The sequence below is a fragment of the Phycodurus eques genome, chromosome 9 (assembly GCF_024500275.1).
Source record: "Phycodurus eques isolate BA_2022a chromosome 9, UOR_Pequ_1.1, whole genome shotgun sequence".
NCBI classification, from domain to species: domain Eukaryota; kingdom Metazoa; phylum Chordata; class Actinopteri; order Syngnathiformes; family Syngnathidae; genus Phycodurus; species Phycodurus eques.
The window spans coordinates 27,241,273-27,253,936 of NC_084533.1; the positions used below are offsets into that span (position 1 = coordinate 27,241,273).

The 12,664-nt window shown below is 43.0% G+C and overlaps 1 protein-coding gene across 3 annotated transcripts in view; it reads left to right on the forward strand.

Moving 5' to 3' along the window:
- ppargc1b (peroxisome proliferator-activated receptor gamma, coactivator 1 beta) overlaps nucleotides 1-9,560 on the forward strand; it is a 64,638-nt gene extending 55,078 nt beyond the window's left edge. For 2 of the 3 annotated variants that reach the window (XM_061685191.1, XM_061685193.1), the window contains 6 exons: nucleotides 729-787; nucleotides 1,071-1,644; nucleotides 1,959-2,013; nucleotides 2,199-2,356; nucleotides 2,614-2,741; nucleotides 3,111-9,560. In XM_061685191.1, the coding sequence (XP_061541175.1) occupies nucleotides 729-787; nucleotides 1,071-1,644; nucleotides 1,959-2,013; nucleotides 2,199-2,356; nucleotides 2,614-2,741; nucleotides 3,111-3,205 (1,069 nt within the window). In that variant the 3' untranslated portion in view covers nucleotides 3,206-9,560. The remainder of the gene's footprint in view (nucleotides 1-728; nucleotides 788-1,070; nucleotides 1,645-1,958; nucleotides 2,014-2,198; nucleotides 2,357-2,613; nucleotides 2,742-3,110) is intronic. The other variant, XM_061685192.1, reaches the window with a different exon arrangement.
- Nucleotides 9,561-12,664: the final 3,104 nt, after the last annotated feature.

Sequence of the window (12,664 nt, forward strand, 5' to 3'; positions counted from 1 at the left end):
AGGCCTTGAAGGAAGTCTCTATAGGAGTTCGAGTTTTTGAAGGAGGTGCCTGAAAGAGGTCATGTATAGTCCTTCATGGCGATCCCTATAGGAGTCACTGAAGGCGATATCTGTACATACAAGTCCTTGAAGAAGACCCCTATAAGGAGTCCTTGAAAGAGCTCTGTTTATGAGTCATTGTTGGAGGTCTCTTTACAACTCCTCGAGTTAGTTGTCTGGATGAGTCCCTGTAGGAGGTCTCTTTGAGTCCGTGATAATGTACATAATGACAATTCTGCATCCATTTTAATACATATGGCTTTGCCCGCTTGTCATTGCTCATCCCAGCAGACTAATATTGAGGCATTCTAATCCAAAACAGATTGTATTCCAAGATGCTTCATGATTCTGACTGTAATCTGAGACCAGACGGGTGCGTCCTTTCTGCCTTCGCTTTTCCACATTGACCTGCCGCCGGCATTCCTGGAGCCTCTCCAGCTTGCTTCGGCACCACGCTGGGCGCTTTCCCTGCCGTGGGTCCATCCTTCACATTAAACTGCCTTTTTCAAGCGCTGGTCACTTTTTATCCCAGCGCCCACTGTGCTTATGGAGCGCGAAAAAAAATAAATAAATACATGGGAGAAGAATGACGGCGAGGACAGCCCTGCATGTGGTGGCTGTGATAAGAGAGGAGGCGTCATGATGACATCTTACATGGTTCTCTCCTTTTGTGTTTTCCATGACTGAAGAGAGTTCAGCAGCAAGACCTTCGAGCAGACACTCTGCGTGGATCTGTGCGGAACTGCAGGTAAACTTCAACTCCTTGAAGGAAGTATCTATTTGAGTCCTTAATAGAGGTCTCTGGATGAGTCACCTTGCAAGCCCTTGAATGTCAGAACTCGAAGGAAGTCCATGTATGAGTTGCGAGTCCTTGAACGAGGTCTTTGTACGAGTCCTTGAAGGAGGTTCTTATACAAGTCTAGGACGTCCGTGCACGTGTTCTTGAAAGAATTCCCTGGCTGAGTTTCTGTACAAGTCCTTGAGGAAGGTCCCATTTCGATCCTAAGAGTTTTATTTCCTGTCCTCTGCAGGTCTGACGCCGCCCACCACACCGCCTCACAAGCCAGTGGAGGATGACCTCTTCAAGCCAAGCGAGGCCCGAAAGGGTGGCGAAAGCTATGGTGACGGTGAGGAGTCCGTCCACTCGTCCGTCCACACGTCCGTCCACTCCTCTTCTGGCGGCGTTGGTGGCCTCCGAGGCTCCTGGCTAAGCCGCACGCACCAGCGTAAGCTTCCGGAGCAGACGGAGCTGTACGCCCAGCTGCGGCGCATGGGTCAGGCCGGAGATGCCGACGCCTGCCGCGGCTTCGGCGACCACGACTACTGCGCGCTGAGCCTCGGAGAGACCCGCAAGCGCAGCATCGCCATGCTAGGCGCAATGCTGCAGAGGGCCGGAGAACTCAACGCTGGCGACGCCGTGTCAGAAAATAGCGTCCTATTCAACATCGACCAGCCTCTGACATCTTCGCCGCAGCCCGATCGCCAATCGGCCGCCGCCACGCCCCCTGTCTCGGAGGAAGAGGCGGAGCGCTCTGCGGCATCCCGCTCGCCCTCGCCGACCATTCACGTGTGTCCCGACTCCCCCGCCAGCAAGGCCGACTCTAGGTAAACATCCCCAAAGGATTCTACTTTGTGGATTATTTCTAGTCGTCACATTTACTTCCATTTTGTAAGGTGGCGGTTATCACGAACAACTGGCCAGAGGAGAGATCGCATTGATTATGTGGACGTTTTTGTTTTGACTCCATGAATTATTTTCGGTGGTTGCACTCCATCGTGGTGTGCAGTCCATCATGTCAAGATGGAGAGCAATCGACCGATGTTGTTCTTGTTGTCTCTCCCTGTTGCTGTTTCACCTTGTTTATCCTCTTTCCTCCACTGATTTTTCCCCTCCCTACCGTCTTTTATCCCATCCTCAGTGAACATTCAGAGATGCGCCCAGACGACGAGCAGAGGAGCAAAGCCAAATCCGAGGTACACAGTGTTCCCGCTCAGCTCTGTAGTGAATCACTACACTGTTGTGTGTGTGTGTGTGTGTGTGTGTGTGTGTCTGTGTGTGTGTGTAGAGACAACATCTGCAATGCTAAAAACCTCCTACGTCCATCTGTGTGTTTTCTCCCGACCGTTGCTGACTGTTGCCATGGTTTCCCCGTTGCCAGGAGAACTGTCAGGTGTTCTACATCCACAACCTACCCAGCAGCATGACCCAGAACACGTTGAGGAAGCGCTTTCAGGTCTTTGGCACGGCCGAGGACTGCAAAGTCATCATCTGTAACGAGTATGTAACCCGCTGTCAACCAGACCGAGTACTTTCCAAGTCAGTTTTACACTACACTACAGCAACTCACTAAAAAGTCTCAAGAAGCCAGAAAACGCACAGGAGGTCTGCCATTTTGGTAAAAAAAACAGCCATTTTAGGCTCAATTTGACCATTTTCTGGGGTCCTTCAAAAGTATTGTCCTAACTAGTTTCACTGAGCAACATGAAATTCAAAAGCAATGTTTATCATGAGGAGACTCATAAACCAAGGTGCTAATTCCTCTGAAGTGCGTATATTCCACTGTGCACCTGCAGGGAGCGCTGCGGCGTCATAAAGATCCGCCAGTCCGGAATCCAGCGGCACCGGAGGGAGCGTGAGAATGTTTTCCAGACCACACCTGCAGGCGGGAGGAGACTGACGAGGAAGCGCTACATTGACCTTGGTAACTACTACAACACACAAAAAAGAAGCTCTGATTTCCTTTACACTAAGCTAGGTTAACGTTAGCGTAAACTCTAGGCCTGTTTAGTTGAAAGGCGAGTATTCTGTTGTATGAATGGCAACATGGGGATACACAGGTTTATTGTACCTTCTGCCGTCTTGTGGAAAAGGATTTAATCATTTTCCCTGTCACTACATGTCACTGGCATAGATAGATGCACAAAGATAGATAGTAAAAATAGTTTTCACACTAATTAGGTGAAATTTAATCATTTCCAGCAGCACAACTGATGATCTCTCACTGCACAGCGCTTGGGATTCGCTGCGATATGCTAACCGGTAGCATTTACTCCCCTCCATCTTATTCCAGACGAGGCGGGTCCAGGCCCGGTCAAGAGCAAGTATGACGCGCTGGACTTCGACACTCTGATGAAGGAGGCCCAGAAGTCGCTGCACCACCGCTGACTGTCACGCTGCACCGGCCCCGCGCCACGCCGCGACTGTCCCGCCTTATTAAACACCGCGCCCCGCAGCAGCAGAAAGAAGCGGTACACACCTCTCCATGCAAAATGTTTACATTTTTAAAAAAACGTTGGGAGTAACGCGACAACGAGAACATTCATTTCTTTTTTTGGGGGGGGGGGGGGGGGGGGGGGGGTTGCAAAGGCGGCTACTTTGTATTAGCTACTAGACTCGCCACAATGATGCATCCTGCCGAGAGACCTCCGTAGCAAATACTCGTTGTGTGCGTGCGTTTGTTTGTGTCTCTGTGTGAAAAAAAATTCCTGGTGGCGGGCGGCGTCTAATCGCTGTTAAAAACAAAAAAAAACAAAAAATGTGTGGTTGTTGAAAAAAAAAAAAAAAACAGGAAGAAAAAAAAAATGATACCCGCTTTGTTGGATGTTCTACATGGAAAAGAAATGTGGTGTGTGTGTGCAAGCGTATAACGTTCAATGTAAAAAGGTTGACAAAAGTTTACAAAAATTAAGAACTTTTTTTTTTTTGTAATTGTAGTGCTTCCTTGATTTGATCTATGCACCGTTGGGAGGTATTTTCTGCTTTACCCGCAGTCACCGTTGACGCTAAATTCCCAAATCCCGCTTTCTACTGAGGCGCCCCCTACTGGCTTGAGTTTGTTAAACGACATGGAGATCACAATGTGGGAATGTTTCACCTAAAGAGTCGGAGGGTAATTTTAACTTCGATAAGCCATGATTTGTTTGTTGTTATATCAGGTTCTCGAGGGCTTCTAGCATTAGCTTTAGCCAGTTAGCCCACAATGCACCTCTGTTGTACGTACACCCTCAACGATAGCTTTAGCCGTCAAACATGACCATAGCACAACTCGTTTGGGCCAACTGATGCCAAGCAGATGCAACAAAGCTTCTGTACAACAGCCAAGATTTCCCTTAAATATGAAGTTGTATGGACAAATGTGTCCCAAATTCATTCAGCTGGCCTGACTGAGGGGATGTATTTGATCGACAACGTTTAATTTTGGCCCACACAAAAGATTTAATGAGATTCAATGAAAGTCTAAAAGTCTCATGACGTATACATGTGAGTGTTAATCATTCCGTTGTTGATTGGAAAAGGTTCAGACGGCGAAACATCTCTATACGTGACATGTATTTGCATATATGGTAAAGTAAAAAGCTCATATGTACTTGTAATTTTTTTATACGATTGTAGGCCTACTATAAAAAAGTAAAATATCAGCAAAAGTAACGCAGGCATCAAGTATTTAAGAGTGAGATGCAAGTTTGCTAACGTGGGATTCATCTTTCGTCATTGCTTTTGTGCCAAACATTATTAAATATGGACAATGTGATATCATGACGAAGCCAACCAAGACACCACGTGACCATTTGGTGATGACACAGCGAACGCTCCTATTTCCAAGTATTAACTTTAGCCAGCTTGCACAACAAAATTGTCCCTCTGTTTTCCAATGTTAGCTTTAGCCAGCTGCCATGACCACAATGCTTCAGTTTTACATAGGCCTACATACATAGCTTTAGCAAGCTATCACAACCACAATGCACCTCTATTTTCTAGTGTTATCTTCAGATAGCTGGCATGACCTCAATGCTCCCGCCTATTTTCTAGTGTTATCTTTAGATAGCTGGCATGACCACAATGCGCCCGCCTCTTATACATTTTTACAGTGGACCCCTGCATACTCACGGTTCAACACCCGCGGATTCTCCTTTCCACTGAATCCCCCCCATGTTTTGAATTTTCTTTGCATTTTTGTTTTTTTTCTGTATCTGTGGGGAACCAAGCCCAAAAACACTTATTAGTGGTTTATCCTTGCTTATTCAAATTGTTTTGGGGGTTTAAAAAAAAAAAAAAAAAATTCATTTTCACTGCATTAATAATGGCCATCAATTGTCCGTGGATCTTCGCTATTCGCAGTCCAACCCGGTCACAAGCCTCTGCAAAGAGCGGGGGTCCACTGTACTTAGCTTAGGCATACTAGCACAACCGCGCCGTGCCTCTATTTTCGAGTTTTAGCTTTAGCCAGCTAACATGACCAGAGTGCTCCTGTTTTACACACATACTTCGGTGTAGCTAGGTAACACAACAGCATCGTTCCTCTATTTTCTAGGGTTATCTTTAACCAGCTAACACGATCTCATTTCCACTTTATTTTCCAGCATAAACTTTAGCCAGCGAGCATGACCACAGTGCACCTGTTTTACATACGTTGTTAACATTAGCCTTACCCATCTAACACAACCACATAACACTGTTTTTTGTAGGCTTAGCATTAGCCACAAGTACAACCACAGTAAACTTCTTGTTTTAGCATTAGCTTTAGCCGGCTAGCCGTCTCAATGAAACGATCAATAAAGATGGAACATTCCCACATTGGAGGTTGTGAACCGGTCCACTGCGCTGATGCAACCCATCTTGTTTACATTTGAATTGCAGCATGCGGTATCCCTTGGGGGGGGGGGGGAAAAACCCACAATCACCGGGTCCCAGCGGCGGCGGCGGCGGCAGCGCCCCTACGAGAAAGACTTGACTGACTTGTGTTGGTTTGCTCTGATGGAATGTATTTGTCATTCTGAATGTAAACATCTCCTTTAGCGGCGGTTAGTTGCGCCCGACGTGGCCAGTAGGAGGCTCCAAGTAAAAAAACAAAAAGTGAAGGGAACGTCTGAATTTAGCGCGTAAATGACGCGGGAGGTGTCAGCCGAGCATCTCTACCTCAAGTCCATGCGCCGATGCTCTCGCCGCCGCCATCGTGCTATCCCGTCAGGGTTCATCCTCTGAAGCCTCTTCTGCACGCCGTCATGTTTGTAGTCTTAAAAAAAATCAAATCTCGCCACCATTTTACATGCCAGTATGACCATGGTGTTTGGCTTTAGCTAATTGGCTTGACCCCAGGGTACCATTATGTTCCGTATGCCAATAGCTTTACCCCAGCTTACAAGACCACAACTCAGCTCTATTTTCTAGCGTTACCTATAGCCATCTAGTGCAACCACGGCACACCTCTACATACACACTTAGCATAAGCTTTCTCCAGGAAGCATGACCATAACTCACCTGTATGTACTAGCTTTAGCCATCTAGCATGAACATAGTACACCTCTATTTTACATATACAATTAGCTTTAGCCATCTAGCATACACTTCTATTTTAGATACACAGCACTTGTTTTACATACATTCTTAGCCAATACACTCTTAGCATTAGCTTTAGCCAGCTAGCACGACCACAACACCTTTATTTTACATACACTTTTAGCCATACAAACTTAGCTTTCACCAGCTAGCACAAACAGAGTGCAACTTGACATACACTATTAGTGTTGGCTTTAGCCATTTAGCCTGACCACAGTGTATTTCTATTTCCTCGTATAAGCTTTAGTCATCTAGCGTGACCACAGCGCACCTCTGTTTCACACAAACAGTTAGCGTTAGCTTTTACTCAAAATGTTTGCCACTGGTTGACGTCTCTGCACCAAAACGGCAACGTGTGGAAGAGGCTTCAGTCTGGAGCACTTCCTCTCCTCGCCAAAATAAGACGCAGCTCCGCGCAGGTTTGAGGCCTTGTTTTTCCTGGTCCTTCCACAGCGACTCAACTCTCTTGCACGCACACACAAACACACTCACACATACACAAGAACGTTGAATGTTTACATCATGGTTTACATAAAGAGAAGCTCTAATATAAGATGACATATTTACAGTATAGTCGTATATATAGTGTACATAGCACTAAACACGGTATCTTTTATTTTGGCGGCGGCGGGATTTGGAGGGAACGTTGATGTAACTTGACACACAAAGTCCGACACTGTTAAAAAAAAAAAAGTAAGTCATAAATCCCTTTAGACGATCACATTTGTTGTTGTTTTCCCCGTTGTTCGATGCAATACGTAAGAATGGTCACCCGGAGGAATGTGATCGACACATGTACAAAAATCCATAGTGATCTTGCACACTTAACGTCCCGACTGGGATTGGGGGGTGGGGGTGAAGAGACAAGGGGAGAGAGAGGCAGATGATGATGATGATGATGATGATGATGATGGTGGTGGTGGTGGTGGTGGGGTAATTGGGAATTTGTGCTAACACAAATTTACCTTTCAATCTGAGTCACAGGAAACCACAGAAATGATTTGAATTCTGAAACGTACATGTACTCACATGCATACACTTCCATACACACAAACGTGGATCAACTTACATACACGTAAGCTTCCATACACAAACTTACATACTGTACATCAATTTGTATCCAGAATCATACATATATACATCCAAATGTAAGTCTACGAACTTGCACACACAAACTTGCATCAACTTAATTAAATTTACATATATTAACATCCATCCACATACATGTACATACATTGTACAATGTCCATCCATCCACTTTCAACACCGCTTATCCTGGTTAGGGTCGCGGAGCGCTGGAGCCCAGCTGACTTTGGGCGAACGGCAGACTACGCCCTGAACTGGTCGCCGGTCAGTCGCAGGGCACATAAAGACACGGGAAGCCATCCGCACTCACATTCACACCGTCACTGAGTGGGAACTGAACCCACGCTGCCCCCACCAAAGTCAGGCGAGTGTACCACGATACCATCAATAACCACATTGTACAATGTACAAACACAAATTTACTGATAAACTTACAGGATTACACAAACGTACCTACCGCTAACATACAGTACACGTCAAATTACCTATATCAACTTATATTAACTTACATACAAGTATGTAAGTACATAACATGTACACGTGTCAACTCACATGCACATAAACTTTCACCAACTTCCATGCGTAGAATCAATTAAATGAGTGAACTGACATACACCAGCTTGCATTCATACAAATTTACACGAGCACACATACATAAAGGCACATAAATAAATGCACACATAAACTTATGATAGGACAAAAACTTTCCTTCATCACTTACATCCATAAACTTACATCAATTTACATAAATGAGCACTTGGATATAAACCGACATATGTCTCTGTTATATTAGATTTGCATTACAATACAATAATAGAAGTTGCTGAGATCTCGTCAACATGTCATCACGGCATCACATGATCTTGTCATCACATGATCACGGCGAAGCCTTCAAATCGGCAGGAGGCTCTTCCCCTTCCGCACCGCGCCCCTCCCACCCAATCCCGAACGCCACTGAGGACGTTTTATTCAAAAGAACTTTTTCAATAGCCATATTCTAAAAAGGGTACATACATATATATGAATATATCTCAATATATATTTGTGTGTTTGTGTAGATATAGCTAGATGACGATATACTTTTTTATAGAAAACTTTTGTGTTTTGAGAAGACACATTTCAAGTATAATAATAAGCACTGTCCACTCGGGCTACTTCCAATCAATCCAAATATGAATATTAATAATAATAACAATAATCAAACCTTCCAAAGGGAAAATAACCCCGCCACAATGCAATACTTCCTGCTCTTTGTTTGGGAAAAGTGGGGGGAAACCGGCAAGAAAAACTGCAAACTTTGACACCCCCCGCCCCCCACCCCCACCCCCATAATAATAATAATAATAAAACAACAAAAACAAGTTGGCGGCTTCTATCTTTTCTTTCCACGTGCTATAATGTTGATTTTTCTACTATTTTCTCAGTTTAGAAAAATAATAACAATAATAATTTAACGCACAAAATAAACTTTTAAGGATGACAGATGAGCACTTGGTAGGCAAATTAATCTAATTGAAACAATAAATATAGATATAATAATAAATATAAAAGAAAACAATAAATGTGAGCAGGTGGAACAAAATAAGATAAAGGGCATATGTTTTATTTTGACTTCTTGTACTGACTATCAAGCTCACCTCTTTTTTTTTTAACCTAAAATATGCTGAATACTTCTAGTGAGATTTTATATTTTTACATATGTTCTTTTTTTTATTATTTATGCTACACTTAGTTTGGCTGTTTCTTGTTGTTTTTTTTTTTTTTTTTTTGTTGAGGTGTTCTCTCTATTTTTTTTTTTTCTTTGTGTGTGATTTCATGTCAGGTGAAGAATGTGGAGAGACAGGCGGAGGGGAAAAAAGGCATTTCAGTATTTTTGAATTGTTCAAATCTAGTTTCATAGATGTTATTGTTATAAATTATATTTTGATTGGTGTACATAGTTTGAAAGAGGAAACACTGACATTCTTTTAAAATGAATACATTTTTCTCTTCAGAGATTGTTTACATTATGAAACTGTAGAGACGTGCTCCTCATATACTGTATAAAGGACATATATTCATTGATTTTCCTCCAGAAATAAAATCCTAATGAACAGCACTCACTCGCAGTCTTCATTTCAAGCCTCTCAGTCACTACAGTAAACAGCTACAGTCAGTCACTACAGTGGATGCTAGTGTGCCACTCCATACACTGCCACCCACAGGTCAAATGTTGTTCGTGTAAATTTATTTATTTATTTATTTGTATTATTATTTTTTTAAAGTCCTCAGAAGTCACATCAGTCACTACAGTTGACAACTCATCAGAAGTTGTGTCAGAGTTGATGTCAGAGTTGCGCATCAGTCACTACCATGGATGTTAGCGTCTCACCCAATACACAGGCAAAAAAAGGTCCTGAAAAGTCTTCTCTCCTGGGGAGGAAACTCGCTTGTATCCGGGATCTCGTTCTTTGGGTCACGACCCGCAGCTCGTGACCGTAGGTGAGGGCGGGAACGTAGATCGACCGGTAAATCGAGAGCTTCGCCTTTCGGCTTCGCTCCTTCTTCACCGCAACGGATCGATACAAAGTCCGCATCACCGCAGACGCCGCACCGATCCGCCTGTCGATCTCCCGTTCCGTTCTTCCCTCGCTCGTGAACAAGACCCTGAGATACTTGAACTCCTCCACTTGGGGAAGGATCTCATCCCCAAATACAATATTCAAATACATTTGCAAGAAATAGATTACAGTATTATTAAAGTTTTTTTTCTTGTGCGAACAACTTTTTTTAAAGAAAACTAGTGTCTTTTTCAGAAAAAAAACTAAAAATAAATAAAGGAGTATTTTTTATGTACTTGTAGAAATCTGATTTCCTTTCCTTTGAAGCTTTGACTTACCACAATGTTACCATTTTATCTTGGGGAAAGGTATGACTTTTCATAGGATTACCCATTTTTTTCCCATCCAGTTTAAGTACATCTCTGTTCTGATAAAGACTGCAACTTTTTTTACCTTGAAAAAATGTAAACTTTTATTCTCATGACGACATCTTTTCTCGAAAAAAAAAAAAAAATTGGAATTAGTTTTCACCACTTCACAACTTTTTTTCTCTAAAACATTTATGGCTACGCGATAGTTAAGTTTTATCGGTGTTAGGATTCTGAGCTCCTGCTTACGACTTCTTCAAGACTTCACAGGCGTAAATCACTGCCAGCTCCATGTTAACACGGATATTTGAATTCAACAGCCGTCAATGGCAGTGAATGAGTTAATAGTCAGCCAACTTGGAATGCGTTCATTGTAACCAGATTGGAGGTGTTGGTTAAAGCTGCCAAACACACACTCACACACACACACAAGTTGCAACTGTGCTGCACTCCTGACATCTCCTCGAGTTGACTTTGGTCGAGTGAAAGTGTGTGTGTGCGCGTGTGTGTGTGTGTGTGTGTGAATGAGAGTGCAAGTGAGGAAGATGAGAGCGCTGGGCTTCATCCTGTCAGACACTTCCTGTCCTTTGCTGTGGCTGCAGCACGCACGTAAGTAACATTACGCAGAACATACGTACATCATTTACGTACATAGATGACCTACAAACCCCCCCCCCCCCCAAAGTTTATAAAAACCTACAAACTGAAGTGTTCTTACTGAACCACATACAAAAATGTACATCAACCTTACATAAGCTTACATTAAAAAAAAATAAGGTTTCAAATAAGCTGTTTTCAAGTATGCTTTCAGAGAAGAGTTAGGGTTTCAAATTAGGGTTTCAAGACTGGGTTACTGTTTCATAAGGATTTAAACTTGGGTTAAGGTTTTAGGTTTTCAACTTTCAAATGCTGTACTAAACATGAGCATACATATACATGAACTTTCACACGCAAGTGTAAAAAGAAGTTCAACAAACGAGACCCTCTGTGTTTACGTGATTTCTCTTGGTGGACCGTTGAGTTGTCCAAATAAAAACCTTTGAGGACGATTTGAGTTGGGATGCTAACGCTAAAGCGCATCTCTCCTTGAAAAAAACGTTAGCATGTGATGCTAACATCCTGCGATGATTTAGGGCAACCCCGTGAGCGCCTCACACGGCGGCCGGCCGGTCCGTTCGGGTCCTGCTCAGAGACAACGTCAGGCGCCTAAAAATAGTCGTCGCGGCTCCAGCTGCCCCCAAATCCCCCCGCCTCTCTCTGCAGCAGTCACGGGTTGCTCCCGCGTCACGGCTCGGCCGGCACCGTGGCCGTATACGGCAATGCTTTGAGCCGCCGACGTCACGAGGCGGTGACGCCACGCGCGCTGACGTGTGAGCTACTCCGAAGCGGGGAGGGGGAGGGAGGAAGGATTTTGCACACGTTTGACCCCCTTTGCAGGCGGCGTTTTATTCACGCTCGGCTGTCGTCTTCTCTGTTGTGAAACACTCCGACGTCACCCACATATCTGACGTGGTCTCTTCGTGCAGCATCCGTAAAGCTGTAGATATATATATATATATATATATATATATATATATATATATATATATTGCTGATTAAACCCCTCCCCCCTAATAATCTTAATTCCAATAAAACCCTTAAATACTTCTCATGTCAGATTTGACCCCAAATGTCATGATTTGACCCGGAAATTTGTTGCCTTTGCCTAAAGTGACACAAAATACACAAAGATGAAAATATTTTGAACAATTCTTTTGGAGAGGTGCTCGAAAGTTTGTGTAGCAATTTGACTACTCTTGAAAAATAAAAGTAAAAAAAAAAAAAAAAAAACATCTTTAACTTTGAAAATAAAGACTATTCATGTAATAGTATTTGTAATTGCAAAAGACAAACATGTCTTTTTTTTTTTTTAAAGTGAGAAAAACTGCAACTGTTTTAGTATGATTTATTAATATTTTAGTCTCATAATATTCTTTTTTGTGTTGTCAAATTGTGAATTTTTTCTCCATTTTTGTCTTTGGAAAAATATGACAAATTGTGAGAGTCCAACTGTTTTCCCTCAAAACATACATCTGTAATCCTGTAGAATTATGATGTTTCATTTTCTGCAATAAATGCAATTTAAAATTCAGAATTAGTTTTCTTCCACCCAACTCCAACTTTCATCTTGAATCTGAAAAAATACGATTAGTGTCGTAGAATTAAAAAACGTTTTTCGCCTGCCAAAAAACAACTTTAATCCCACATGATCACTTTTCCTCCTGGAAAAAAATACAACTTTAACGTCCTAAAAC